Source organism: Panthera pardus, unplaced genomic scaffold, assembly GCF_024362965.1.
Source record: "Panthera pardus isolate Hobbes unplaced genomic scaffold, ASM2436296v1 HiC_scaffold_19, whole genome shotgun sequence".
Taxonomy (NCBI): Eukaryota; Metazoa; Chordata; class Mammalia; order Carnivora; family Felidae; genus Panthera; species Panthera pardus.
The window spans coordinates 24,147,894-24,173,433 of NW_026526754.1; the positions used below are offsets into that span (position 1 = coordinate 24,147,894).

General features: G+C 60.3%; 1 protein-coding gene across 11 annotated transcripts in view; it reads left to right on the top strand.

Annotated features, from left to right (window-relative positions):
- The window catches only part of JPH3 (junctophilin 3), a 161,610-nt gene that overhangs the window by 81,258 nt on the left and 54,812 nt on the right, over positions 1 to 25,540 (top strand). Inside the window, exon 1 of one of the 11 annotated variants that reach the window (XM_053906742.1) lies at positions 1,251 to 2,258. The exons of 9 other annotated variants lie outside the window; for them this stretch is intronic. In XM_053906742.1, coding sequence (XP_053762717.1) covers positions 1,877 to 2,258 — 382 coding nt within the window. In that variant the 5' untranslated portion in view covers positions 1,251 to 1,876. Of the gene's footprint in view, positions 1 to 1,250; positions 2,259 to 25,540 lie in introns of those variants that run through there. One more of the 11 variants, XM_053906731.1, reaches the window with a different exon arrangement.

Here is a 25,540-nt window from a genome sequence, read left to right on the forward strand (position 1 = left end):
CTGCAGATTTATGGTCCAGGAAATGCATTTTAAATTGGTCCCAGGATACTCGGATCCAGGAATCAGACACCATCGCTTGGGGGTGGAGGTGGGGGGAGTATCTGTGGAGAAAGTAACGCCCTAGTGACAATCCTACTTTGCTCCCCCAGAGCGCAACCGCTCCCGGAGTTGGGGGCTACCTGTTGGCCAGGGAGCTGGGAAGGGACGGCATTTGGGTGTCTTTACTCCCAGACATGCGTGTGGCTCGACTTTCTGTTAATTTATGGGGAGGGGACATTCATCAACTACATGTTTTCTGGGGCAGCTGGCTCCCTTCCTCCCACATGTGGCCCCCAAACTGTAAGGAAGAAGGATGGATTATTTGTCCTAGGGGAAACCAACCACCTGTGGTCTGCCAAGAGCCTCTCCAGTGAAGCCAGGGACAGGTGTCGCAGATAGGAGCCAGGCGCCAGGGGCGAGGTGCAGGGTGGGAGAGAGGAAACGCGAAGGGCACCCCAGAACGCCCCAGGCCTGCTCTGCCAGGCTTCACCTCCCGACTCCCGGGAGGGGGCAGAGAGCGCCCTGGGTGCTGGGCGCCTTCCCGTTACGCAGTTCCTGTCCCTTTAAATCTAAGTCCCGGGAAAGGGGGGGTGCTGGGGCGACCTGTCTGGACCCCAATTTCCAGGCCGGCCCGGCAAGGGGGAAGCGGGGCGGGCGGGAGCGCCGCGTAGGGGGTGCGGGAGGGCGGGCGCCGGGGGTCCCCGCCCGCGCCCTGCGCTCTCCGCCCCGGGGCCGCAGCGCCCCTCTCCAGATCGCCCGCGCGCCCGGGGCAGGGGGCCGGTTCGGGCGCGCGCGGGTCGGGGTTGGGTGGGGCGGGCGCGCCGGCGGGGAGCTGGTGCGGGGGCGCGCGGGTGGGAGACGCTCGGGCAAGCGGGCTGGGTCGGGGGCGGGTGGGGAGGTGCGCGGGCGGCGGGCCCGGTCGGGGGCGCGCAAGGGCGACTCGCGAGCCGGGGAGCCGGGGAGCCGGGACGGGGGCGCGCGGGCGCAGGAGGGGAGCGGATCGGGGGTGGGGGTGAGGGAGCGCCGGTGGGGTGCGGGGCGCGCGGGCAGGGTGTGGGCCGGGGGCGCGCGGGTCGGGGGCGCGGGTGTGGTGCGGGCGCGCGCGCCGCGCCGGCCCGAGCGCGCGAGCCGGGCCCGGAGCGCACGCCGCCGCCGCCGCCGCCCGCCCGCCCCGCCGCATTGCTGCTGCTGCCGCCGCCGCCGCCGCCGTCGCCGCCGCCGCCGCCGCCGCCGCCGCCGCCCGGCCCGGCCCGCGGCCCCCAATATGGTGCAGCCGCCCGCGCCGCCGCCCGTGCCGCCGCCGCCCGCGGGCCCCGCCGCCGCCCTCGGGCGCCCGCAGCGCGGCAGCCGCAGGTGGGGGGCTGCGCCCCGGGCCTGAGCCGCCCGCCGTCTCCGCCCCGGCCTGCGCGGCCAGCCCGGCGGGCTCGCCTCCGAGGGGCACTTGCCGCTGAGGTGGAGCCGTTTGCACCAGACGCTCCTGCTCCTGCCCCCTCCCTCCCCCTCCCCTCCCTTCCCCTCCCCCTCCCTCCTCCCCTCCGGTCCTGTCTCCAGCGGGAGCGCGAGACGCTGGTCAGGCTCCGCGGCGCAGCTCGAAAAGGAATAATCGCCCCCAATTGACTTAAATTCCGCCGAAGCCGGCGCCGCGGCCTCCCGCCGCCCGGGATCTGCTCGCTGTGTTTTTTCGCTTTCTCTATTCTTCCTTTAAAAAAAAAAAAAAAAAAAAAAAGCAAAACAAAACCAGCCAGCCAGCCAGCCAACCAAGAATCCGGTTTGTTGATCGCCTTGGTTTTTTTTTTTTTTTTCACCGTTTGCGGGATTTGCAAACCGAGTTACATGCATGTCCAGTGGGGGTAGGTTTAATTTTGACGATGGAGGGTCCTACTGTGGAGGCTGGGAGGACGGCAAGGCGCACGGCCATGGCGTCTGCACCGGCCCCAAGGGCCAAGGCGAATACACCGGCTCGTGGAGCCACGGCTTCGAGGTGCTGGGCGTCTACACCTGGCCCAGCGGCAACACGTACCAGGGCACTTGGGCGCAGGGCAAGCGCCACGGCATCGGCCTGGAGAGCAAGGGGAAGTGGGTGTACAAGGGCGAGTGGACGCACGGATTTAAGGGGCGCTACGGGGTGCGGGAGTGCACGGGCAACGGGGCCAAGTACGAAGGGACCTGGAGCAACGGCCTGCAGGACGGCTATGGCACGGAGACCTACTCAGATGGAGGTAGGTGCCGCCCGGTGGGGTGGGGGGGGGGGGCCGGGCCAGGGGCTGAAGGGAGGAGGAGGAGGGACCTTCTTCTCTTGCCTCTTCTGTTTACCTCTGGGGAAGTTGAGCTTCTCCCTCCAGCGGGGGGGCCGTGAGCACCCGGGGCATTTCCTGGGGCTTCCTGGAGGCCACAGTTGCCCTGGCTACAGGTTGCCCCATGGCCTGGTGGGGGGACAGCGCCCCTGTGCCAGGGGAAGGGTATTGGGGGCTTTCCAGGAGCAGAGCCAGGCCCGGAGCCGTGGAGCTGAGTAGAGGGTCAGTGCATCATCCAAGCGCAGGCCAGAGACCTGCTGGAAAGGCCAGACTCGCCCTGGGCCCCGGGCTCACGGCCTCCTCTGGGACCCGCCAAGGGCAGAGGGGAGCTGGGAGAGGGCCCCTCCCCCTTGTTGGCAGAGCTCCCTCAGTGCTGGCCTCCGGGAGTCAGGCCCCAGCTCTGCTGCTTGTTTTCCTGCGGTGCCGAGAGGCCTCCCTTAGTCCTCATGAACCCAAGCCAATGGAAAGGGAGCGATTGGGAGAGGAGCACAAACCCAAAGCAACACAACACGGCAATAAACTTCTAGGTGGTTGGACGCGGGCTAGCGCAGCCAGAGAGGCTGCTGGAGGGAGGGAGGAGGAGGCCCAGGAATCTCGCCTTCCAGTGGCTGAATCATTTTCGCCGTTAGTTTAGGGAATGCTCTGTGCCTTCATTCTAACATGCCACCACATTCAGGGCCGAGCCCGCCCGCCTGTCCTGGCCGTAAGATGGTTTCCGTGCAGGGAGCCTCGGCCAGGGCTCCTTTGCAGCTGTGCTCCTGTCCCGGACACTCCAGTGTCCACTCCTCCTTGCATCCGACGGGCACGGAGCATTTTCTGTTCCTGGAAGCCAGACCCCAAACAAGCCTGCTCTCCAGATGCCCCCTTCCCCCACCTGGGAGCTTATCCTCAGAAGTGGCTCTGTGCCTCCCTCTTGGCGGCTTGCTAATTTTTCAGGCATGGATGCCTGGGAAAGGCGTGGGGCGCAGCAGTGACTTGTGTGCTTCTGCTGGGCATGGAAATCATGAACGGACGTGTGGTCTTCTCCCTGCCTGCTTGCTGCCTCCACATCTTAGGAAGCAGGCACTAGACACCTGCTCCCTGGCCACATCCAGGAGTGATGGAGGGCTGGAGAGTAATTATTATTTTGGCTTATGCAACTGAGAGGCAGGGTTCATCATTACTCAAAGGGGAGGAGGCGTGGGGGGCAGTTAATTATATAATGCTCCTGCCTGTCAAAGCCGTGCCCAGCCCCGTCCCAGGCGGCCTCTTTGCTGTTGTTGTTTTCATGGAGCAGGTTGGAGAGCCTTCTGGACCCTGGAGTGCAGGGGCTGGACCGAGCAGACAGCCCTCTCTGGGTTCTAGGCCGTGTGTGTGCATGCGCGCGTGTGTGTGCGCGCTCACGCGTGCACACGGCGAGGCTTGGGCAGCAGATGTGGGTGGCTGAGGTGGGCGGCTCAGCAGCCTGGCGCTCCCAGCTGGGCTCTTTGGGAGCCCAAGGGTAGTTGTCACCCTGGGGGCTCTGCCCATGCTGCTCTGCGGATCAGTCCCTCCAGAGGTGTTTCCAGCTGTGCCTGAGCCAGGAAAGCGGTTTCTAGGCCTCACATAGGAGCCTGGGGAGGAGATGAGCCAAGCCCCTGTCTCTGTGGAACTCCCTGGAATATCTAAGAGTGAGGTCCAGCTCTCTAGGCTGCCCAGCTTCCCCAGACATCTTGGGTGGCCCACAGAAATCCGTTCTCCGTTCAACAGATATCTACTGAGCACTTGCTATGAGCGGGTGCTCTGGGCTCTGGGAAACCAGCCGCGAGTGAAGCAGACAAAAATTGTTGCCCTCAGAAAGCTTCCACTTTAGAGGGAAAGGTGATGATTCCATTGTGTTTACCGGGTGGGGGGGGGGGTGCGGGGAGGGGGAGAGGATGTGATGCTGTGGCTGGCCATGAGTTTAGGGTTCAATATGTTGATGTGAGAAATGCTTCCTTCCATTGGTCAGTGTTCTTGGATCTCTGTCCCCTATCCAGTCAGCGACACAGGATTCTGCTCCCTAAAGCACTTCCCTCCCTCCACATTGCCCCGCTGGAGTCTCCCACGGTGGAGGGGGGGGACCATGTCCATTTTACAGATGACACCAGAGAGACCCAGGGGCCCATGGGACAGGCCAGAGCCCCCTAGCCTGCGACAGCAGAGTCACGGTTGGAACCTTGATGTGTCCCCACATCACACCACCTGTAGGCCAACCGAGGCAGGCTTACAGGCACAGGACGCCAGGGCTGACTGCTCCCTTCTGGTTGGTGATATGGCATGATGGAAAATCGAATTGACCCTTTTGGCCTGGGATAATCAGGCCAGACATCTGGGGCCACCTTTCTGCAACACGGTCTGTGCTTCTCATCAGGAAGGAAGTGACTGTGGAGAATGTGTGCCCTCTAGCAGTCCGTCAGGCCAGCAGAACCAAAGTGGGGGTGTCGCAGCTCTGGGTCTGGATGCCGGTGGGCGTGGCGGCTCATGCTTCTAGGGAGGGCAGGCGGAGGCTTAATGAGTTCATGGTCCCGACTCCAGTCTGACGTTTCCTTTGCACAAGGGGTGGGAATACGGGGCAGGTATCAGCACAGCTCCTGAACCTCAGCACAGGTTCCAGTGCTGACTTGGGGAAACGGCGATTTTCATGAATGATACACTCATGGCAAACATATTCTACATTTGGCTGCAATTGGTATGGACTCCATTTCAACTGGGGCCGCTTCTGCCAACTCCTCCCCTTCCAGGTTTATCCTCCCCCAAGTGCAAGGCAGGCGTTTTCTGTGGACGTGGGCTGAGTGACTTCTGCGGTCTGTGGGGCGACCCTGTGGAGAGGGTGAGGCCCTGGGGGCACGGGGCGGCACGAGCACGTGCTGTATAGAGTTGCAGCCATTTGGGCTTTGTGAGCTCAGACAAGCTACTTGACTTCTCCGAGCCTCTGTTTCTTCATCTGTATGAAGGGCTGGTAATAATACCTGTGAAGTAGGTGGGGATTAATTGAGGTGGCGTGTGTGGCTGTGCCAGGGATGTAGTGAGCATTGACTTTTACTTATCACTATTCTTTTATCACAGCACACGTGCAATGAGCGTCGCTTACAGTGACCGTTACCAGGACCGATAGCCAGGTGTGATCATGGTAATAACGAAAATGATGATCAGTGGCGATGTTAAACTCTAACCGTGTGCCAGCCGGGTGGCCAGTGTTTGCAGGATGATAGCACTTCATTCCCGTACCTGGGTTGATGCAGGGTTGCTTTTCTTGTCCTTCCCATTTCCCACACTGGGAAGCAGAGGCGTGGAGAGAGGAGATGATTTGGCTGGTGGGTGCAGGGCGCCATCAGGATTCGCACTCAGGACAGCGATTCCAGAGCCTGTGGTTTTGTGTGGAACACGTTCTCTAAACTCCCTTGTGCAAAACTACCTCCTCGTTCCTTCCTCTTCCTCCGCACCCTGCTTCTCCTCTGGGCGCGGCAGCCAGGAGCTGTAGGCAAAGGCACAGGCGCCCACCCGGGTGTTCCCCCCGCTGCCCCGCCCGCGCCCACTGCCCCTTCTCCACTTCTCTACACCCCTGCTCTTGGCCACACAGGTAAACATTTCCTCCTGGTGCCATGTACACAGGACCCCTCGGACCAAAGTTACCCCCACAAATAAACCCTCCCACAGCCCGAAAGATGTGAGTCATCTCACGTACCAGGCCTCCCCCCTCAAATGCAGATTCCGTTCACTGGCCCAGATCCCTCGGCCCACACAAATCACACACGCCCACAGTCAAAATCCCAGGCCCTCTGCGCCTGTGCGCACACACACGCACAATACACCTGTCACCCGGAGATGTTTCCACCCCGTCCCCCAAAACACAGCCACGTGTACCCTCCAAACCCCTCCCGACTCCTGCTCCAGGAGCCCCTGTGCCTGTGTGGGGAGAGTGCCAGCCTTACACGACGAGGCTCAGGTTACAGATGGAGCGGGAGGCTTAGTTTCCACTTTAAACACATGTTTATGCAGTTCATGCCCCCTTTTAAGGGGGAAGAAGCCCATATCCAATCAAAATAAATGACCATTGGGCATATTTTTGATGCTAGGCCGTGAATATGTGAAGGCAAACTTTTTAAAAAAGAAAATCCCAGTGCCAGGTCCCAGGTTAGGGAGGAAGCAGGTCGGGGACACCAGACATAGGCCAATGGGAGTTCGTTTCAGAAACAAAAGAAGCACTCAGCTATTGGAGATAAAAGCATCTCCTCAGAGATTCTGGTTCAGCCACTTTGGCAAGGGAAAAGGCTCCAGGAGGTGAAAGCAGGAAGAAAAGGCAAATAACTCGTTCTTTGTTGCCAATAATAGCTGAGGAAGAAGTGTTACTGAGCACCCCTCACCCAACATAGCCCTGGAGCCAGAGTTGGGCGCTTTATATCAGGAGCTCTACCCAAGCTGGCAAGGAGGCCAGGGTCAGCACCCTCTGGAAATAGCTGCCCCACCAGGTAGTTAGTGAGCAGCCCTGGCTGATGGAAACAGTTAACACAGCTGTCGGGCAGGGCCAGGAGCCTCTGCTGCCTCTCTTCGGGGCTCTTTTCCCTCCCCAGTTTCCCCTCGGGCCTGCACAACCGTAAGGACAGCTGGCTATCGATTATGGGCTGATGGCTGTGGATGTAACACTCACAGTGTCCTTTGATGACCACATATCGCAGGATATGTGGATTCGTGGGATCCACAGGGGGCGATGTGTGTTTGGAATTTCCACAGTGGTCACCCTCTCTTAGACCAGCCACTTCGCCAATTTGTAGTCTCCTGGCTTGTGTGAGGCACGTGGTGGGTGAAGGCAAGGGCCGCCTGGGGTCCTGGCTGTGCTTCCAACAGGCTCTAGGCATCAGACCAGGGGTTTTTCTGGGTCCACCGAGTCTTTGCATAGGATAGGGGAGCGGCCGGTCTCTTCAGCACCTTGGAGAGCGCCACACACATGCCGCCATGGCTTTGCTCTCCTTCCTCCCCCACACCACCTCTAACAACCAGGGTGCCCAACTGAGCCTCCCGGCCAGTGACTGCCTGGCCCTGACCCGTCCAGCACATTTGGCCATGAGAAGTTTGCCCGTTCCCACCCTGTTGGTGTCTGGGGGCCACACTCCAAGGAATACCACCACCGGGGGCATCGGCTGTTTGCATCTCGATACTGTCCTGTTTTCCAAAAAAGTTGGGTGCCTCCAGGTGTCTGCTGGTGACCTGAGAGAGCATCTCCTGGCTAGCGGGGCGGGTCCAGGTGAGGTCTCTGGTAAGACTTGTACAAGGTGCTCTGAGTCTGAGGTTCATCTCTACCTCAGGTTGTGTGTGTCTCAGTTCTCACGGACTGTGCATGGTTATAGGTGCGCCAGAGGCAGGCAAAGGAATGGTATTGTCTGTATCAACCCGCAAAAGACTACTGGGCCACCTTCCTCCTTAAATCAGCACCACTGGAGTACTCATCTAGAACAACCCTGCCCAGCACAGTGGCTGCTGGCCACATATGGCTATTTCAATTAATTATGATGAAATGAAAGTTACATATTCAGTGCCTCAATCTCAGCAGCCACATTCCAAGCGTCTGATAGCAACACGGATCTGGCGGCTCTCATGGACCATGCGGAATGTGTCCACCGCCACAGAAGGTTCTGTTAGAGTGTGAGCTTCACGCAGGGAGGGGTGGGTCCATGCTGGTCACCACTGTGTGTCCAGTGACTACAATGGTGCCAGCATGCTGTTTGTGGAGTGAATGAAGTGTGCCAAGGCCGTATACGGGGTAATTTCACTCACCATCCTGCCACACGTCCATCTCATTACAAGAACTTACACCAGGGCATTGATAGTTAAAGGGAAAATGTTCCCTGAGACCCTCCTGCCTCACTGAAAGGTCAGCCTCACTGAAAATTCTCTGAAGGCATCACTGTTACAAGTCCCTGACGGGGTTTGTTTTGCTCTTGGTGCTGTCATTGCTGGTAAGAGGCCCTGCCAGTGTTTCCCATGAGTGAGGCGGATGGCATAGAATGAAGTGAATCCGTCCCAAGGGTGTTCTCGTGATGTGAGGCTGCGATGCAGCCATGGCTGGAGGACACGGCTGGAGCACTGTCTAGTGAGCAGCGTTCCAAAGTGCTGGAAAAGATGCAGAAAAACAAGCAGCCCTTTATCTACCCGTGTCGTAACTCTCTTTACTGCTACGGTTGCCTTGGCTCGATTTGTTGGGTTGTTGAGAAGCATTTACTGAGCCCCTACTACGTTTGAGGTGCAAAGACAGAACAGTTCAGGTCGACCTTCAGTGAATCAACCTGGAAATAGTTGCTGAGTCTGACTGTGTCTTTGTCTGTTCGAGCTGTTGCAAATTACCACAGGTCGGGGGTGGGGGGGGGTGGGCGGTGCTTCTAAATGACAGTGTGTGTTTCTCACAGCTCTGGAGGCTGGGAAGTTTGAGATCAAGACATTGGCCGATTGGGGGCTCCTTTATCAGGACACTGATCCCATTCATGAGGGCCCCACCCCCATAACCTCACCACCCCTGAAGGTCCCACCTTCTAACACCATCTCATTTATAACCTCTGAATTTAGGGGACACAGACATTCAGTCAGTAGCAGCCAGTGTGCCGAACATAGCTTGCAGTCAGGAATGTACAAGAAACAGTGGGATGTGACTTGTACCAAAAAGTCTGGATGTGAGACAAAAATGTGTACAATAATCAGGGGTTTCTCATTCCAGAGTTTGGGGACTGATGGAAACACTGCAGGTGAGGGTTCTGAGAAGGGAAGGGGGATGTCTGTGTCCTTGAGCAGCAGAGGCATCCCAGGGGAGGGGTCCGCTGAGCTCCGATGGTGGGAAGGGGATTTTTGCCCCGAGTCTGTTGACCCTGCAGGAGGCATGTTCTCTGTGATGGAATCATGACACTCCTTGTCAACATGTGCCGGCTCCCACCTTCCCGGGGGTGACCCAGGGGAGCTCCCTGGTGCTCCTGGAGGCCTCTGGAAACACCCAGGGTCATCTGCGCTGCTGGCTGGGCAGGCTGCTGGTCCCCCACTGTTGCTACTCGAGGCCAGTGCTTTGCAAACTTGACTCTGCGTCAGAATCACCCAGAAGGTGCAGAAAGCAGATTGTTGCCTCACCCCTGCATTTCTGGCCGGAGATGCTGTCTGATAATGTCCATTTCTAACAAGTTTCATTGGGTGCTGCTGCTGCTGGTCTGGGGACTGCACCTTTAGGAGCACGGCTGGAGGCTGGTGCTTCTTTATTTAATGTCCATTTATTTTTGAGAGAGAGAGTGTGAGTGGGGGAGGGACAGAGAGAAAGAGGGAGACACAGGATCCTAAGTGGGGGAGGGGCAGAGAGAAAGGTGAGACACAGAATCCAAAACAGGCTCCAGGCTCTGAGCTGTCAGCACAGAGCCCAAAGCGGGGCTCAAACTCATGAGCCGTGAGACCATGACCTGAGCTGAAGTTGGACGCTCAACCCACTGAGCCACCCAGGCGCCCCAGGGCTGGTGCTTCTTAACCCCAGGTGCACAGCAGAATCCCTGGGATGGTCCCCTTGAGATCATCCCCTTAGAAATGCAGAATCTTGGCCCCTCTCTCCCACCCCTGGAATCTTGGTCCCTCTTCCCCACCCCTGCACGGGGGTCTCCAGGGCCAGAAGCTGCATGTGCGCAAGATGCCCAGGTGGCTCGCATGCGGGAGCTCCTAATCTGGCTCCTAATCTCTGCTGCGCATGGAATCTGGCTGCTTGGGAAAATGCTGATGCCTGGGCCCCACCCAGAGAGGCCGACTGAGGTGGTCTGGGATTGAGATTCTTTTAAAACTGTCCCGGAGATCCTAATGTGTAGCTGAGGTGGGGGGGCCACTCATCCAGGGCATCACTGAGAGGGTGGCCGTGAAGAGCCTTGCTGGGGTTCTTCCTGGCACCACAGCAGCCTGGCTCTGGGAGGGTGGCCTCCTGGCCCAGGAACGTGACGGGAGCCGTCAGGGCCGAGAGCCGCTGCTCTGGACAGTTCTTCAAACTCCGGGTCAAGTGGCTCATGAAGTACATGTTGTGCTTCATTAAAAAAAAAAAAAAAATCAAATAGACGTGCAGATTTTTAAGCATTGTGCCCATGTTACAGCAAGGAGGAGAGCTGCCGCGTGCCGGCCTGTCACCATGTAGCCCCTCCTGTCTCTGCCCTCTCCTCCTCCTTCCTTACGGCCACACCAGTCCCTGGATTTAGGGTCCAGCCCAAATCCAGGACGGTCTCTCGAGATCCTTAACTTCATTGCACCTACAGGGACCCTTTACCCGTGTGAGCACACATTCACAGGCACTGAGGTTAGGGTGTGGACGTGTCTGTCTGGGGGACACTGGCCAACCCGCTACAGGGTCTCACGGACTTCAGTTTGAAAGTGTTCCGAAGCACAAACATGCTCACGTCGAACCCCAGAGCCGTGGAGATTCCTTTGCAAGAAAGACACTCTCAGTTTTTGAACGTCCGCTTTGTTCCGGGTACTGGCCTGTGTGCCTTCCCAGAGTCCTTGCTCCTTTTGTTTATTTTATTTTTTTAAGCTTATTTATTCTGAGAAAGAGAGCATGGGAGAGCATGGGGAGGCAGAGAGGGAGGGAGAGAGAGAATCCCAAGCAAGCTCCGCACTGTCCACGCAGAACCCAACGTGGGGCTTGATCCTGCGAACCTGAGCCGAAACCAAGAGTCGGATGCTTAGCCGACTGAGCCACCCAGGCGCCCCAGCGTTGCTCCTTCTAGTTTTTAAAGTAGCGCCGTGAAGCAGGGCGTGCACTCCCAGGTAAGACAGGAGAAGGGATGCTCATAGGATGGCCGGGCTTGGCGAGGTCACAGGGCCGGTGAGGGGAGGGGGCACACTAGAGCAGTCTGCAGCATCCGCTGGGGGCGCCTCCTGACGGGACGGTCATCTCGGCCACCCCCTGGCTCTCCAGTTGAGGACGCTGAGGCCCGGGGAGGCGTTCGCGGTCTCACAGTCATGCAGAGGTAGGGAAGGATGGCCCGGTCTCCTGAACCCCGGCCTTCGGTGACCTTTCGCTCAGCATTTCATAAACTTGTGGGTTCTCCCGGGTTCCTTCGAGAGCATGGAGAGGCTGAGGGTCCTCTCCCAGGACACACGCAGGGCCCTGCACACATGTGGCATTTTGTCGGTAGTTGTGGGGGTTCATGGACTCCCTGAGAGTTCTCTGTGGACCCCAGGATAGGAACCCTCCCGTTCTCCACAGGTGCCCAGACACACGGACGTGACCATCGCCGCACACGGCAGGTGGGACACGGGAGGAAGGCCGGAGCCAGCAGGCTCTGACCTGTGGGTACAGAGCAAAGGCTGGAGGGGGCAGAGCTGGCCTCCCCACCTCCCCTCCCCTGAACACACCCCTTCTCTCTCCAAGGCCTCAGAGTCCTGAGTTTGTCCTGCCGGGACTCGGCCGTCTGCCCCACCAGGCAGCATGTGATCCTTAGAACTTCATCCCACGCCCTCCCCACCAGGTCCACAGGCCTGGTGTCAGCAGTCTGGCCATGAGCTGGGAGCCACCTGTGCCTTCTTTCACTCGGTCCCTCTGGGAGGAAGGCATGACTCCTCCATTCTGCAGGGGAAACTGAGGCCCAGCGAGTCCTAGGAAGTTGGGGTGATGACACGGTCTCAACATCTTTGGTCCGCTTCAAACCTCCCACCCAGGGCCCCTGGATAGACTCCCCAGGAGGGAATCTAGCCCAGGGCACACATCTGGGGCCATCCAGGGCCGGGGTCCTGAGGACCAGACCTGAGAATCACCCACCGCTCCCCGTCCGCCTCTGTGGGTTGGGGACAAACAAGGGCAGGAAAGGAGCCTCTGAAGGTGGCTGAGGGGAGGTCTCACCACCCCGGGAGCGATTTTCAGTGGGATGTTCCCAGGAGCACCAGGTGGGGACCTCCCTGGGAGGCCTGTATGATAAGCCAGTGCAGGCTTTCTTGGTCCTCGAGGGGGCCGCGAGCTGGCGCCCCACTGTCCACATGGGGACCGTGCGTGACCTTTCTGGGGCCCCGCCCCGGCCAGCTGGTTGCTCGCTGGTGAGTTCAAAGGCCTGGCTCCCTGTGGGTGGATCTGGGGAGCTGTGGTTGAAACGCACTTTGGGGAGGATGGTGCGGGGCGCCCCTCCTCAGACCCCCAGAGTGCCTCTGGGCCTCTGTGCGTGCGTGCTCCCGGGCACTGTAATTACTGGCCTCTGTGGCTGTCCTGTCCCCGTCCCCATGCACTGGAGTCTCTGAGGGGGCAGAGACTGGCTCTTGCGGGTTCCTCCCTGTGGCCTTGTAGCAGGGAAAGCTGCAGAAATCCTGGTTGGCTGATGCATGGATGACAGTCCCTCCAAGAGCAGTGGGGGCGGGGGGGGGGGCGGTGTGTGAAGGGAGAACAGCAGGGCAAGGGCCCTGAGGCTGGAACAGGTGTGGTTCTGAACTGGAGGAAGAGGGTGAGAGGAGGGAGGGTGTGAGCACATATTCCAGGCCAAGGCAGGAGGGGCAGGAAGGGCGCTGAAGGGTTTAGGCGGTCAGCAGCACCCCGTGGTGTTCCTGCTTTTGAATAATTGAGTTTTAATTTCAAGATGCCCCTAGACTCCACGGTTGTGCCCTCCACCCTGTCTCCCCAAAGTAACACCTGACGGAAGGACCACGCAGCGTTGAGGCCGGGATATCAACATGAACACTGGGTTTCAGCAGCAGGGACCCCTCCGCCCCCCGGCCTGCCACCCTTTCAGAGCCGCACCCTCCCCCCTCTCATCCCTGGCACCCACTCCTCTGCTCCCCATCTTGTCATTTTCTCATTTCTGGAATGTTCTATACACGGAATCGTGGGGTATGCAACCTACGGGGACTGGCTTTTTTCACTCACTGCGGTTCTCGGGAGACCCATCCAGCTCGCTGTGTGCGCCCAGACTTCGTTCCTCTTCACTGCTGACCGGTGTCCGGGGTGTGCGTGTGCTTGGACCGTGGCTTTCGTACCCATCACGGTTCAGGGGCTTCCGGGGCGTTTCCCGTTCGGGGCTATGATGGACACAGCGCCTGCAGACTCTCACGGAGAGGTTCTTATGTGAACGTGAGCCTTGGTCTCTCTGCGATACAACTGCTGGGCCCTTGCTGTTTGTGACGGTGTCTTTGGGTAATGACGCTGGCTGCTGGGTGGGGAAGGAAATGGGGACCAGAGTGGAAGCTGGGGACCCCCAGAGGGTGCTTGTGTCCGGGGGAGGGGAGATGATGTCCAGGGTCTGGGTGGGGGCAGTGGCTGGGCAGTGCGCGGTGCCCGGGACGGCGTCTGGGGGCAGGAATTGGTGTGGAGGGTGTGTGGTGTGAGAGGCTGCGTGCTGGGTGAGGGTGGAGGGAGCAGGGGGTTGTGCGTCTGATCTGAATGGGGGCACCGTCCGCTGGGATGTGGCACAGAGTCAGGAGAGAGTGGCACCGGAGGCGAGAAGCGCCAGGATCAGAATCGGGCCTGAGAAGGAGGACGGTGTGGAGGATGTAGACGGGCCGAGAGGCAGGTGGCCCTGAGGGGTGGGGGTGCGGAGGACAGCAGGAACAGAGACAGGACGTGGACTGTTGTCCCAGCCCTGTGTTCACCCCTTGCAGCCAGTAGGTCTCCTTATGGCCCCACCACCCCACGGGGCCATTTCACAGACAAGGAAACCAAGGCTGGGGGATGGAGTGACTTTCCCGAGTCACTTGGAAGGTTTGGTTTCCAGAAGCAACGGACTCACACGAGGTGGGACCGAGCCCAGCCGTCAGGTCCGTGGTCACGAGCCCCCCCTTGGGGGCTCCCGGAGGCCGGATGGGAGACCCGGTGAAGGTTTGCGCGCCTGCCTGCTGCACGCAGATGCTCCGTGAGCGAGCTGCCGTCACGTCGTGTGGTTGTTTACATCTGTGGAAGTCCCCAGCGGTGGATCGTGGCCCCCGCTCTGCCGTCACCTTTTCCCGTTTGTCATTCTGCCCCCGAGGTTGTTCCGTATCAAGCCTGCACCCCGAGAGCGGATGAGTGATGTCGTCGTGACGTGGTTTTCTTAAAATTTACCTTTTGAAGCGTATAGTTCGGTGGGTCGTGGTGCGTTCACGGGGCTGCGCAGCTCCGCACCGCCTGTTTTAGAACGTTTTGTCACCCAAGAAAGAAACCCCTGGTGCGTTAAGCCGTCCCGCCCTCCACACCCGCCGGTCCGCTCTCTGTCCCTGGATTTGCTGGGTCTGGACCCTGGGGGTGGACGGCGTCACCGAGGGGCCCCTGTGGCTGGCCTGTCCCTCAGCACGGTGTTTCCGGGTGCGTCCAGGGGCCCACGCCAGAGCCCGCGCCAGGTTCCGTTCCTTTTCAAGACCCAGTGATGTTCCCTGGCGTGGCCACATTTGCTTGTCTGTTCATCGGTCGGTGGACATTTGGGCCGTTGTGAACGGTGCGGCCGCAGACACTCTCGTGCAAGCTTTCGTGTGGACACCGCTTTCTGTGCCCGGGGGTGGGGTTGCCGGGTCCTCTGGGTCCCACGGCGGCCCCGTGATGAACCTCACAAGCAGCTGCTGCCCCGTTCTGCGTTCCCGCCAGCCGTGTTGCGGGTTCCAGCCACGCCACATCTCTGTCGCACGTGTCACTGTCACCCCGTGATTGCAGCCTCCTAGCAGGTGTGAAGGGACGTCTCACTGCGGTCTGGATCTGCATTTCCTTAAGGATTAGGGACGTCGGACATCTTTTCACGTGCTCACTGGCCGCTGGGATGTCTTTGGAGACACGTCTGTTTGGGCCCTTGCTCGCTTTAAAATTGGGTCGTCTTTTTATTGTTGAGTTGTAAACGTTTTAACGTATTGTAGACACCACAGTGACGTAAGCCCCAGCGTCTACTCCTGACCCCCCGGGATTCCCCGCTTGCCGGCTGCCTCCCCCATTGGATGGTGGATTCCTTGAAATAAACTGCGGATGCCTTTCTCTTGCCTGTTGAGTACCTAGCACGGTGCCGGGCACACAGTAGGTGTTGAGTAAATGTTGACTCGGGCCACTGCCCACTGGCTAGGAGGTCAGGGGATCCTGTCCAGTTCCTGCAGCGCAGGCTTCGAGGGGCTGCAGTTAGGGTCTATTTACTGGCAGGGACAGAACAGCCGTGGTGTCTGCAGGGTAGCTGGGACCCACACAGGTATTTATTGAGCACTTACTGTGTGCCTGGCAATGAGCCGGCCCCGGGGATAGCAGCAAATAGCCCCAGGGCAGCGTGGGACCGTTGGACTGGCTGAGGGGGCCCTGTCCATGCACCTGTCACATAGGTCCCCCTTTACTGCTGACGGGATGGAGGGAGCTGAACCAGGGCTGACAGTGAGACCTGGTGGGTGTGGGAAAGCCTTTGGGGGAGGGACTTCCCCACACGCCCAGAGGATGGCAGGGCGAGGTCACAGAGGCTTCATCCGTTTTAAGTGCAGGGAGGGGGAGCAGGGCCGCCCTGGGAAGTGCGGGAGCCAGCATGGCTGTGGCTATGCCAGACTCGAGGGGCCGCGCCAGGCGGGTGGTCGGGCCTTCCCTGGCTGTGGAGGCCACAGCCTGACCCTTTGGGTCTGAACAGAACCAACCTGTTAGGACAAACAGGAGATAAACATTCTGGGGATGAAGGGCCCAGCCCGCAGCCTTGCCTGGAGGCTCCCTGGGGATCCCACATCACCCAGACAGCGTGGGGGCTGAGTGGCTGTGTCTGCGATGTGGGGCCCAATCTGGAGGAAATTAATTGTGGATCCCCAAGAGAATGCGGCAGAAATATAGCAGAGGTCAGGGTTTTCTCGGGGCTGGAGGCGGCCCTGGTGACAGTGGCCATGAAGTGTTCACAAGCACAGAGTGTCCTGTTAGCTGGAGGCCTGAGCAGGACCGGCGGGGGGTGGGGGGGTGTGCAGGAATGTGCCAGACAGTGGACAGACAGGGAGGGAAAGACAGAGACAGAGAGGGAGAGACGGAGACAGAGGAGAGGCAGAGATGGAGAGGGGGAGAGGGAGAGGGACAGAGGGAGAGACAGAGACAGAAGGAGGAAGACAGAGAGGGAGAGGGAGAGACAGACAGAGGGAGACAGGAGGGAGAGAGACAGAGAGGGAGAGACAGACAGGGAGGGAAAGACAGAGACAGAGAGGGAGAGACAGAGATAGAGGAGAGGCAGAGATGGAGAGGGGGAGAGGGAGAGGGACAGAGGGAGAGACGGAGACAGAGTAGAGGCAGAGATGGAGAGGGGGAGAGGGAGAGGGACAGAGGGAGAGACAGAGACAGAAGGAGGAAGACAGGGAGAGGGAGAGGGAGAGACAGACAGAGGGAGACAGGAGGGAGAGAGACAGAGAGGGAGAGACAGACAGGGAGGGAAAGACAGAGACAGAGAGGGAGAGACAGAGATAGAGGAGAGGCAGAGATGGAGAGGGGGAGAGGGAGAGGGACAGAGGGAGAGACAGAGACAGAAGGAGGAAGACAGAGAGGGAGAGAGAGAGGGAGAGGGAGAGGGAGAGACAGGGAGCGGAGAGGGAGAGACAGAGGGAGAGGGACGGAGAGGGAGAGACAGACAGGGAGGGACAGACAGACAGGGAGGGAGAGACAGGGAGAGGGAGGAGCAGGGAGGCCACAGGCAGGGCAGAGGGAGGAGGGACGCGTCCCTTCCTGCGGTCAGGTGCACCTGCTACTTCTCCCTGGCCCTTTGTTTTCAAGCAGCCGCCCCGCGCTCACTGGCGCCCAGCACCCTGCGCCCTGCGCCTTCCGCACCTTTCTGTTGAGTCTGAGCATCAACCCCCTGGAGCTTGCTGTCCTGCTGCTCAGAGGGAGGGGGCCACACGCAGCCCCCAGCGCCCCGGGCAGGTACCCTGCCTCGGTCTCCAGCCCTGCGCCTGCCTGTCAGGACTGTGGGGAGCCAGAGCCTTAAATGGGATCGAGCTCCCCGGACGTGGGGGGCTTGGAGGTGGCGCCCGTGAGCGCGGATCTCCGGCCCTGGCTGCCGGGGCTCAGCCCCCTCCAGCTAGTTCCCGTTTGGCCCTGAGTGGAGGGGTGACAATGCGGACCCTGCCTCCACCAGCCGATGGAACGGAGCCCCGGGCTGGGGACACCCCACACGTGTGGGGGTGCAGAACCCCAGGCTGGGGACCCCAGCCAGGCAAGCTGGAGCCAGGGTGTCTGAGCGTGAGAGGCCTCGGGGCTTGGCACTGGGGGCTTCTGAGTCCCCCTCAGGAAGGCCAGCAGACCCTTGCCTCCAGGCCTGCCCTTCCACTCACAGCAGCCAGAGGGGAGGGGTTCCTGCAGAAGCATTCGGAACTCCTTCGGGGTGTGGAGCCCTCCAGCCCTGAGGCGGTTCCAGTTTACTCCTCGTTGCAGGGAGGGCAGACCCTCCCGTGGGAACTGCGGTGTGAGCAGGTGTCAGAGCCTTGGGTGGGCAGTCTGGGGAGGGTCTCAGAGCGGCGTCCCCTCCGCTCTTCCTCTCCGAGCCTCAAGGACTCTGGCTGATGGCTGAGCCAAGTAGTTTCGGGAGAACCCCAGCTCAAGGGCCTGTCAGCCTGGGCTGTGACAGGCATCTGGGACTGGGGTGGGGTCTGGCCAGCTTTCCTGAGGAACTGGGCCCTGGGCCCTGACGGAAGAGCTGGGTGAGGGAGGGGACTCCCAGAGAGACTAAGCCTGTATCAGGCCGCAGACCAGTCCCTGCGGGGAGCCGGAGTCAGGTGGGGCTGGAAGAGGTTCAGCCTGTGACCCGTCCCCTCCCTAGACATGCCCTGTGGGCTGCCTCCCAGGGGTGTCAAGGCTTCTGGGGGCCCAGAGTCGTGTTGGGTGACTCACTGTTACCCCAGGTCCCCTAGGGCCTGAGGTCAGAGGAAGACCCTGGCAGGGGAGTGGCAGGGAGGGAGTGTGTGCCCCTCACAGGCCTAGCCCCGTGGACACTGAGTCATCAGGGAGGTGTAGGTGGAGGGTTCTGTGCCAGTCACCGCTCAGCCCCTCCTGCTTCCCCTCTGCCCTCCAGGTCTTTTCTCAGCGCCGCTCTGTCTGGAGACACCTGCACAGCCCCAGCGTCCCTCCCAGCATGAGCCCGGAGCTGGCATCCACGGGGTCAGTGGGGACTCGGGCCCCGTGTGTCCTTGGCACAGTGCTGGCACCAGCAGGGTGGGTGTGAGGGTCCTCCTGAGCACTCTGGCCCTGCTCCGGCGGGGGCAGGCCTGGGGTGTAACCATATCCCAGATGTTTGCAACCACTCTCCCGGGACGTGCCGTTTCTATTGGTGACAAGATCACGGGTTTGGCGACCGACTGCTGTGATTTGCTGCCTGTCTAAATCTCAAGTAGAGGCCAGTGAAAATAAGGATGTAATTTCTTTCCCCACGACTCTTGATTCTTTCTGTGGCCCCCCTGGGAGTCTGCACACCCCAAGTTGGGGGCCCCTGCTCCCACCCTGCTCCTTGGGAGCAGCTGTCACGTCTGAAATCGTACTGTCCCCCTCTGTCGCCTGGGGAGTCCTGACCGGAGCATTCTTCCCCCGCACGGTTCTGTGGAGGTTTGGACACCACTCGGAAACAGCCGTGGGACCCCCTGGTGTGTTCACAGGGCCGTGTGCCATCCCCCCAGAGGAACCTTGTACCCCACTGTCCTTTCCCTAGCCCCCCCCCCGCCCTGCCCCACACTGTCCCGTTGGTGGCCTCCGAAACTCCTCTGTCTCTGCATTTGCATCTTCTGGACATTTCACATACAGGCATCATACATGATACATGCCCTTCAGGCTCTGGGATGCTTTCTAGGTCCATCCGCTAACATGTGCCCGAGCTCTGCTCCTCCTTAAGACTCATGAGCTTTCCAGGGCGTGGACGGACCACATCCGGCTCAGCCAGCCCTCTGCTGATGGGTATCTTGTTTCCCTCCACCTTTGGCTGTTGGAACCTGCTGCTGCTGTGAACACTTGTGCGCAGGTGTGTGTGGGGCAGGTGTTTTCATTTCTCCTGGGTCCGTACCTAAGGGTGGAATTGCCAGGTCATATGGTCATTTGAGGAACTGCCAGACTGTTTTCCAAAGTGTCTGCACCAACGGACGTTCCCACTTATTTTTAAAAAGAATCTTCTGGAAGCTGAGAAGTCCTTACCAGCCTCCCCCCTGGGGGGTGGATCTATTCCTGGACTTGGCAAAGTTTGTGTTTGGAGAGAACCCTAACAGGGATGGAGATGGCCGTCATTCCAGGCACGGAAGCGCTCAGTGCCCACCCCCCACCGGAGGTGGTCCCCACCACGTTTCTGCCCCTCTGCCTCCATCCGAAGCCCTGCTCCAGTCCTCTGCGTACCGGTGGTGGCCGCCTAATGTCTCTCCCTCTGAGTCTCAGATCCACGGGGTTCTTTGTTTTTGGCATGGTTTCCATCTTGGCACGTGGTGGGTACTTAGCAGACTGGTTGGGTGAACGAGGGTAAGGGTCTTCTCTCCACGCTGCAGAACTGAGGCCTAGGGGTGTGGAGAGGGGCCTGAAGGAAGCTTCATAGCTAGCGGAGCGGTGCCCATGACGCTGTGATTTAGGGAAGGGTCGTGGAAAAGGAAATGATGTTGCTGTAGGAGGTAGCCCCAACCACTGATCAATCTCTTTGTCTCCGGGAGGGCCGACTCTGGGGGACCCCGGCGAAAAGATGGCAGGCACTTGCAGGGACCCCCAGGAGGAGATGGCAGGCACCTGGGGCCTCGGGGCCCTTCAGAGTAGGAAGGTAAGGGCCTCCATGTGGTTGTACCAGGCACGTGGGGCCTCCGTGGGGCTATAACAGGCAGTTGCGGGCCTGCGTGGGGCTGTAGCAGGCACGTGGGGTCTCCGTGGGGCTATAGCTGGCAGGTGGGGGCCTCTGTGGGGCTGTAGCAGGCACGTGGGGTCTCCGTGGGGGTGTAACAGGCACATAGGGCCTCTGTAGGACTGTAACAGGCAGGTGGGGGCCTCCATGGGGTCTCCATGGGGCTGTAACAGGCATGTAGGGCCTCCATGGGGCTATAGCCGGCAGGTGGGGGCTTCCGTGGGGTCTCCATGGGACTGTAACGGGCACGTGGGACCTCTGTGGGGCTATAGCAGGCAGGTGGGAGCCTCCATGGGGTTATAACAGGCACGTGGGGCCTCTGTGGGGCTGTAACAGGCACGTAAGGCCTCCATGAGGCTATAGCAGGCAGGTGGGACCTCTGTGGAGCTGTAACAGGCACGTGGGGCCTGTGGGGTTATAGCAGGCAGGTGGGGTCCTCCCTGGGGCTATAGCAGGCAGGTGAGGGGCCTCCGTGGGGCTGTAACAGGCACGTGGGACCTCCGTGGGGCTGTGACAGGCACGTAGGGCCTCCATGGGGTTATAGCAGACAGGTAGGGGCCTCCCTGGGGCTATGGCAGTCAGGTGGGGGCCTCCGTGGGGTTGTAACAGGCACGTGGGGCCTCTGTGGGGTTATAGCAGGCAGGTGGGGTCCTTCCTGGGGCTATAGCAGGCAGGTAGGGGCCTCCGTGGGGCTATAGCAGGCAGGTGGGGTCCCTCCTGGGGCTATAGCAGGCAGGTAGGGGCCACCGTGGGGCTATAGCAGGCAGGTGGGGGCCTCCCTGGGGCTATAGCAGGCAGGTGGGGGCCTCCATGGGGTTATAACAGGCACGTGGGGCCTCTGTGGGGCTGTAACAGGCACGTAAGGCCTCCGTGAGGCTATAGCAGGCAGGTGGGACCTCTGTGGAGCTGTAACAGGCACGTGGGGCCTGTGGGGTTATAGCAGGCAGGTGGGGTCCTTCCTGGGGCTATAGCAGGCAGGTGGGGGCCTCTGTTGGGCTATAGCAGGCAGGTGAGGGGCCTCTGTGGGGCTGTGACAGGCACGTGGGACCTCCGTGGAGTTATAGCAGGCAGGTAGGGGCCTCCCTGGGGCTATGGCAGTCAGGTGGGGGCCTCCGTGGGGTTGTAACAGGCACATGGGGCCTCTGTGGGGTTATAGCAGGCAGGTGGGGTCCTTCCTGGGGCTATAGCAGGCAGGTAGGGGCCTCCGTGGGGCTATAGCAGGCAGGTGGGGTCCCTCCTGGGGCTATAGCAGGCAGGTAGGGGCCACCGTGGGGCTATAGCAGGCAGGTGGGGGCCTCCCTGGGGCTATAGCAGGCAGGTGGGGGCCTCCGTGGAGCTGTAACAGCCACGTAAGGCCTCCTTAAGGCTATAGCAGGCAGGTGGGACCTCTCTGGGGCTGTAACAGGCACGTGGGGCCTCTGTGGGGCTGTAACAGGCACGTAAGGCCTCCGTGAGCCTATAGCAGGCAGGTGGGACCTCTGTGGAGCTGTAACAGGCACGTGAGGCCTGTGGGGTTATAGCAGGCAGGTGGGGTCCTTCCTGGGGCTATAGCAGGCAGGTGGGGGCCTCCATGGGGTTGTAACAGACACGTGGGGCCTCCGTGGGGTTGTAACAGGCACATGGGGCCTCTGTGGGGTTATAGCAGGCAGGTAGGGGCCTCCCTGGGGCTATGGCAGTCAGGTGGGGGCCTCCGTGGGGTTGTAACAGGCACGTGGGGCCTCTGTGGGGTTATAGCAGGCAGGTGGGGTCCTTCCTGGGGCTATAGCAGGCAGGTGGGGGCCTCCGTGGGGCTATAGCAGGCAGGTGGAGGCCTCCCTGGGGCTATAGCAGGCAGGTGGGGGCCTCCGTGGGGCTGTAACAGCCACGTAAGGCCTCCTTAAGGCTATAGCAGGCAGGTGGGACCTCTCTGGGGCTGTAACAGGCACGTGGGGCCTGTGGGGTTATAGCAGGCAGGTGGGGTCCTTCCTGGGGCTATAGCAGGCAGGTGGGGGCCTCTGTTGGGCTATAGCAGGCAGGTGACGGGCCTCTGTGGGGCTGTGACAGGCACGTGGGACCTCCGTGGAGTTAGAGCAGGCAGGTAGGGGCCTCCCTGGGGCTATGGCAGTCAGGTGGGGGCCTCCGTGGAGCTGTAACAGGCACGTGGGGTCCTCCCTGGGGCTGTAGCAGGCAGGTGGGGGGCTCTGTGGGGCTGTAACAGCCACGTAAGGCCTCTGTAAGGCTATAGCAGGCAGATGGGACTTCTGTGGGGCTATAGCAGACACGTGAGGCCTCCGTGGGGCTCTAGCAGGCAAGTGGGGCCTCCGTGGGTTTATAACAGGCAGGTGGGGGCCCTCCCTGGGGCTTTAGCAGGCAGGCGGGGGCTTCCACAGGATACAAGCACCCCGGGCTCCTTCTTCCCTCTTCTCTCGGATCGTCTTCGGTTTTCGTGTTCGGTCCCTGTTCTTGCTGAAGTCCCACTGGGTTAGGTACTACTGTCACCATCTTTCAGACGTGCAAACGGAAGGTAAGTAATTTCCCCAGCCTTATGGTTGGTAGTGGAGCTAGACTTGTCCCCAGGGGGTTCGGTGGGAGTCCTGCCCCCACTTCTCCCTCACCTCTGTTCGGCCCTTGGAACGGGTAGTCCCACACAGAGGCTTTGGTCCTCCCCCTGCTTCAGATTCTCTAGCCCAGAACTCTGGAAGCTAAGGCCTGTGGAAGTCTCCCTGGGGCTTAGAGGTGGTCTCTGGGGGTTATAGTTCTTGTTTCTGGCTGAGGATGCGTGTCTGCCTGGGGTGAGGGTTCAAGCCCTGTTACAAGCCTTGTCTTCACGTGGGCCCTTAGCAATGGCCCTGCTGTACTTCTGGGGTGTGTATGACGTCCTGATCCTGCAAAGTGATCCATGGGAGGGTGGAGATCTTCTGGGGAAATGTGCCGTGGAGGCTGCTGTCTGAAGTTCGATGGAAGCTTAACCAGTAAGTGACTTTTCAGCACCGAGATCGTTGGTTCTCCAACAACATAACGTGAAAAAGGAGACGTTGAGAGCCCTAAAATAGTCGTTCAAGAGGTTTTTAAAATGCTTTCCTGCCCAGGCCTCCCCCACACCCACCGAGTCTGTGCCTCTGGGTAGGCTGGGTGTCTGTGAGAACTCCTCAGAGTTCTCCAGATTCTAATAGAAAAACGTGGGTTCTCGATTTTTAGCGGCATCAGTCACCTGGGGGCTGTGGCACGTTCCAGGGTCTCTGCTTCAGGGGGTCTAGGGGCCTGGGAATCTGGATCTCCGTGACTTCCCAGGAGAACTATGGGTTGGTAAAACAGCAGCAACTATCGATGTAGAGCTCTCCAGCACTGCCTCTGTGCCTGGTCGCCTCTCAAACCACCAAGGCCTCCTGACGGATTTTACACGAACGGCGTGACTGCTCCGTGCCCTCCCCATCTTGAAGTACTAACCAGTATATTCCCCATGATGACCACGTAGGGTGCTGTTCTCGTCCCTGTTTCACAGATGCAGACCAGTGAGGCTCAGGGGCCGGAGATCTCCCTGGGCTCATGGGGCCTGGCTTCTGACCACTCTGGCGATGAACCCTTTCCTGAGAGGGGCTGATCCCTCCCTTTTTGCCCACGCCCGCTGGCTCCCACCCAAGCGTTTCCGTGAACTCCTGACCTCGGGCTAACCTCCTGGGCCTCTGGCAGCTGCCGCCTCTCTGGGTGAGCAGGGAGGGGAGTATGGGTCCAGGCAAGGTGCTCCCCAGATGGTGGGATTCAGAGTACTTCTTTCTTCCTGCTGCATCCGGTTCCGGCCAGACTCCCTTGTTTGTGCCCAGAGGAGAATGAGCGGGGCAGCCAGGGGTGGAGGAATCAGGGTTGGGGAGCAGGGGCGTTCCTGCTCGCTGAGGCCCTGCAGGGTGTGGGGCTGGAGGCTGGTGGGCGAGATGCCCAGGTTTGTCAGCCTGTGTGTCTGAACTGTTCCCCAGGGAGGGGCCGTGCTGGACATCAGGGCATCAGAGGAAACAGCCGGCCTCCTTTCGTGTGATGGGGGTACCGCTACCATGTTGGGGGGCTTCCCTCGGGGCGCATTCCCTTGCCACCTGCCTCTCCACCATCCTGTAGGAGCGGCTGTGCACACTGTGGGCTTGAGAAGCACCGGCCTTGGCGGGGAGCCGGTGGGTGGTTGGAGCCGGAGCCTGCATTCCTCGTTGCTGACCTTCCTTCCCCCTTCTCTCTCGGGGAGTAGGATAGACCGTTGCCCAGAACGTGGGCCCGGGTATTGGGCACACCTGGTCGGGGCCCTAGCTCAGCTCCTTAACATCAGGAGTCTGGGCAAGTGACTCTGGGCACCCGGTGGAAGAAGCCCTGGGCGTGGGGTGGACCTGAGGCACAGTGCACCTAAGGTGTCTCTGCCCTCTCCGCGAGGTCAGGATGGTGCGAGCGGAGTCGGTGTCCCCGGGGAGTGTGGCTCGGAAGGAACCACGTGGGGCCATCTGGCTGGGGTCTGCAAACTAGCTAATACTTAACGTTTGCCCTGCTGACCTCCGGGAGCGTGGACGTCCCCCGTGACGGGGACCACGGGGGGATGGAGGTTCCTTCCGGCTTTGAGGACAGCCGGGTAGGGAGACTCGGATCTCTCCCTTCTTTCTGCTGTGTGGCCTTGAAAAAGCGTCCGTCTCTCTCAACCCCCGTGGGCCCTTGTGAAGCCCAGAATCTATCGTGCGTGCTCCGCTGCCCTTCAGACGCCGTGGTCGAGGCTCTGGACTGCCAGGCTCCCCAGCAGGATTATCCAGGTGCCCCTGAACCGAGAAGGCAACGGATCCGGGGAAGTCTTCGTGAACGTGATAGATCCTGGACCTTAAAAGCATATCCCTTATTCGGAGATTAGGTTTGTTTCCTTCTGTGAGAAAGTGCTTTCCCGTTACTCGTAACTGCTGACACTCGGAAGCAACGACCCTGCCCTTCACCAGGCGGTGGGTGACGGCACCGCGGCCCGCGGCCACCGGACAGCCGGACGCCTCCCGGGCCGGGGGCTGGATGCAAGAGGCAGGCCCGGAAGGGCTTCATCGTGCACGACCCCAGCTGGCCCCCTGGAAGGGTGATGCTCTGGCGACGGGGAGAGGGTCCGTGCTGCCCAGCACTGGGGGGAGAGAGGACTAGGCGGAATGCAGGATTCCAGGGCCGTGTGACAACTCTGTAGGGTGTCGTGATGGTGGATACGCGTACATCTGGCCAGCAGCGAGAGGGACCCCCGCTGTGAGCTATGGATCCTACGTGCGTCAATGTGGGCCCAGTGATCGGAACAAATGCCTTGCGAGGTGACAAAATGGTGCGAAGGGCGCCGTGAGGGGGACGTACGGGAAATCTGTATACTTCCTGCTTTTCCTATAAGTGGTTCTACAAACAGTTAAGTTTACAAGCCCTTCCCAGGATGAATGGGTGTGGGGAGCAGAGGGGCACCCCCAGGGCCCGCGGAGGGGGGCACTCCTGGATGGCTCCTCCTGTTCCCCC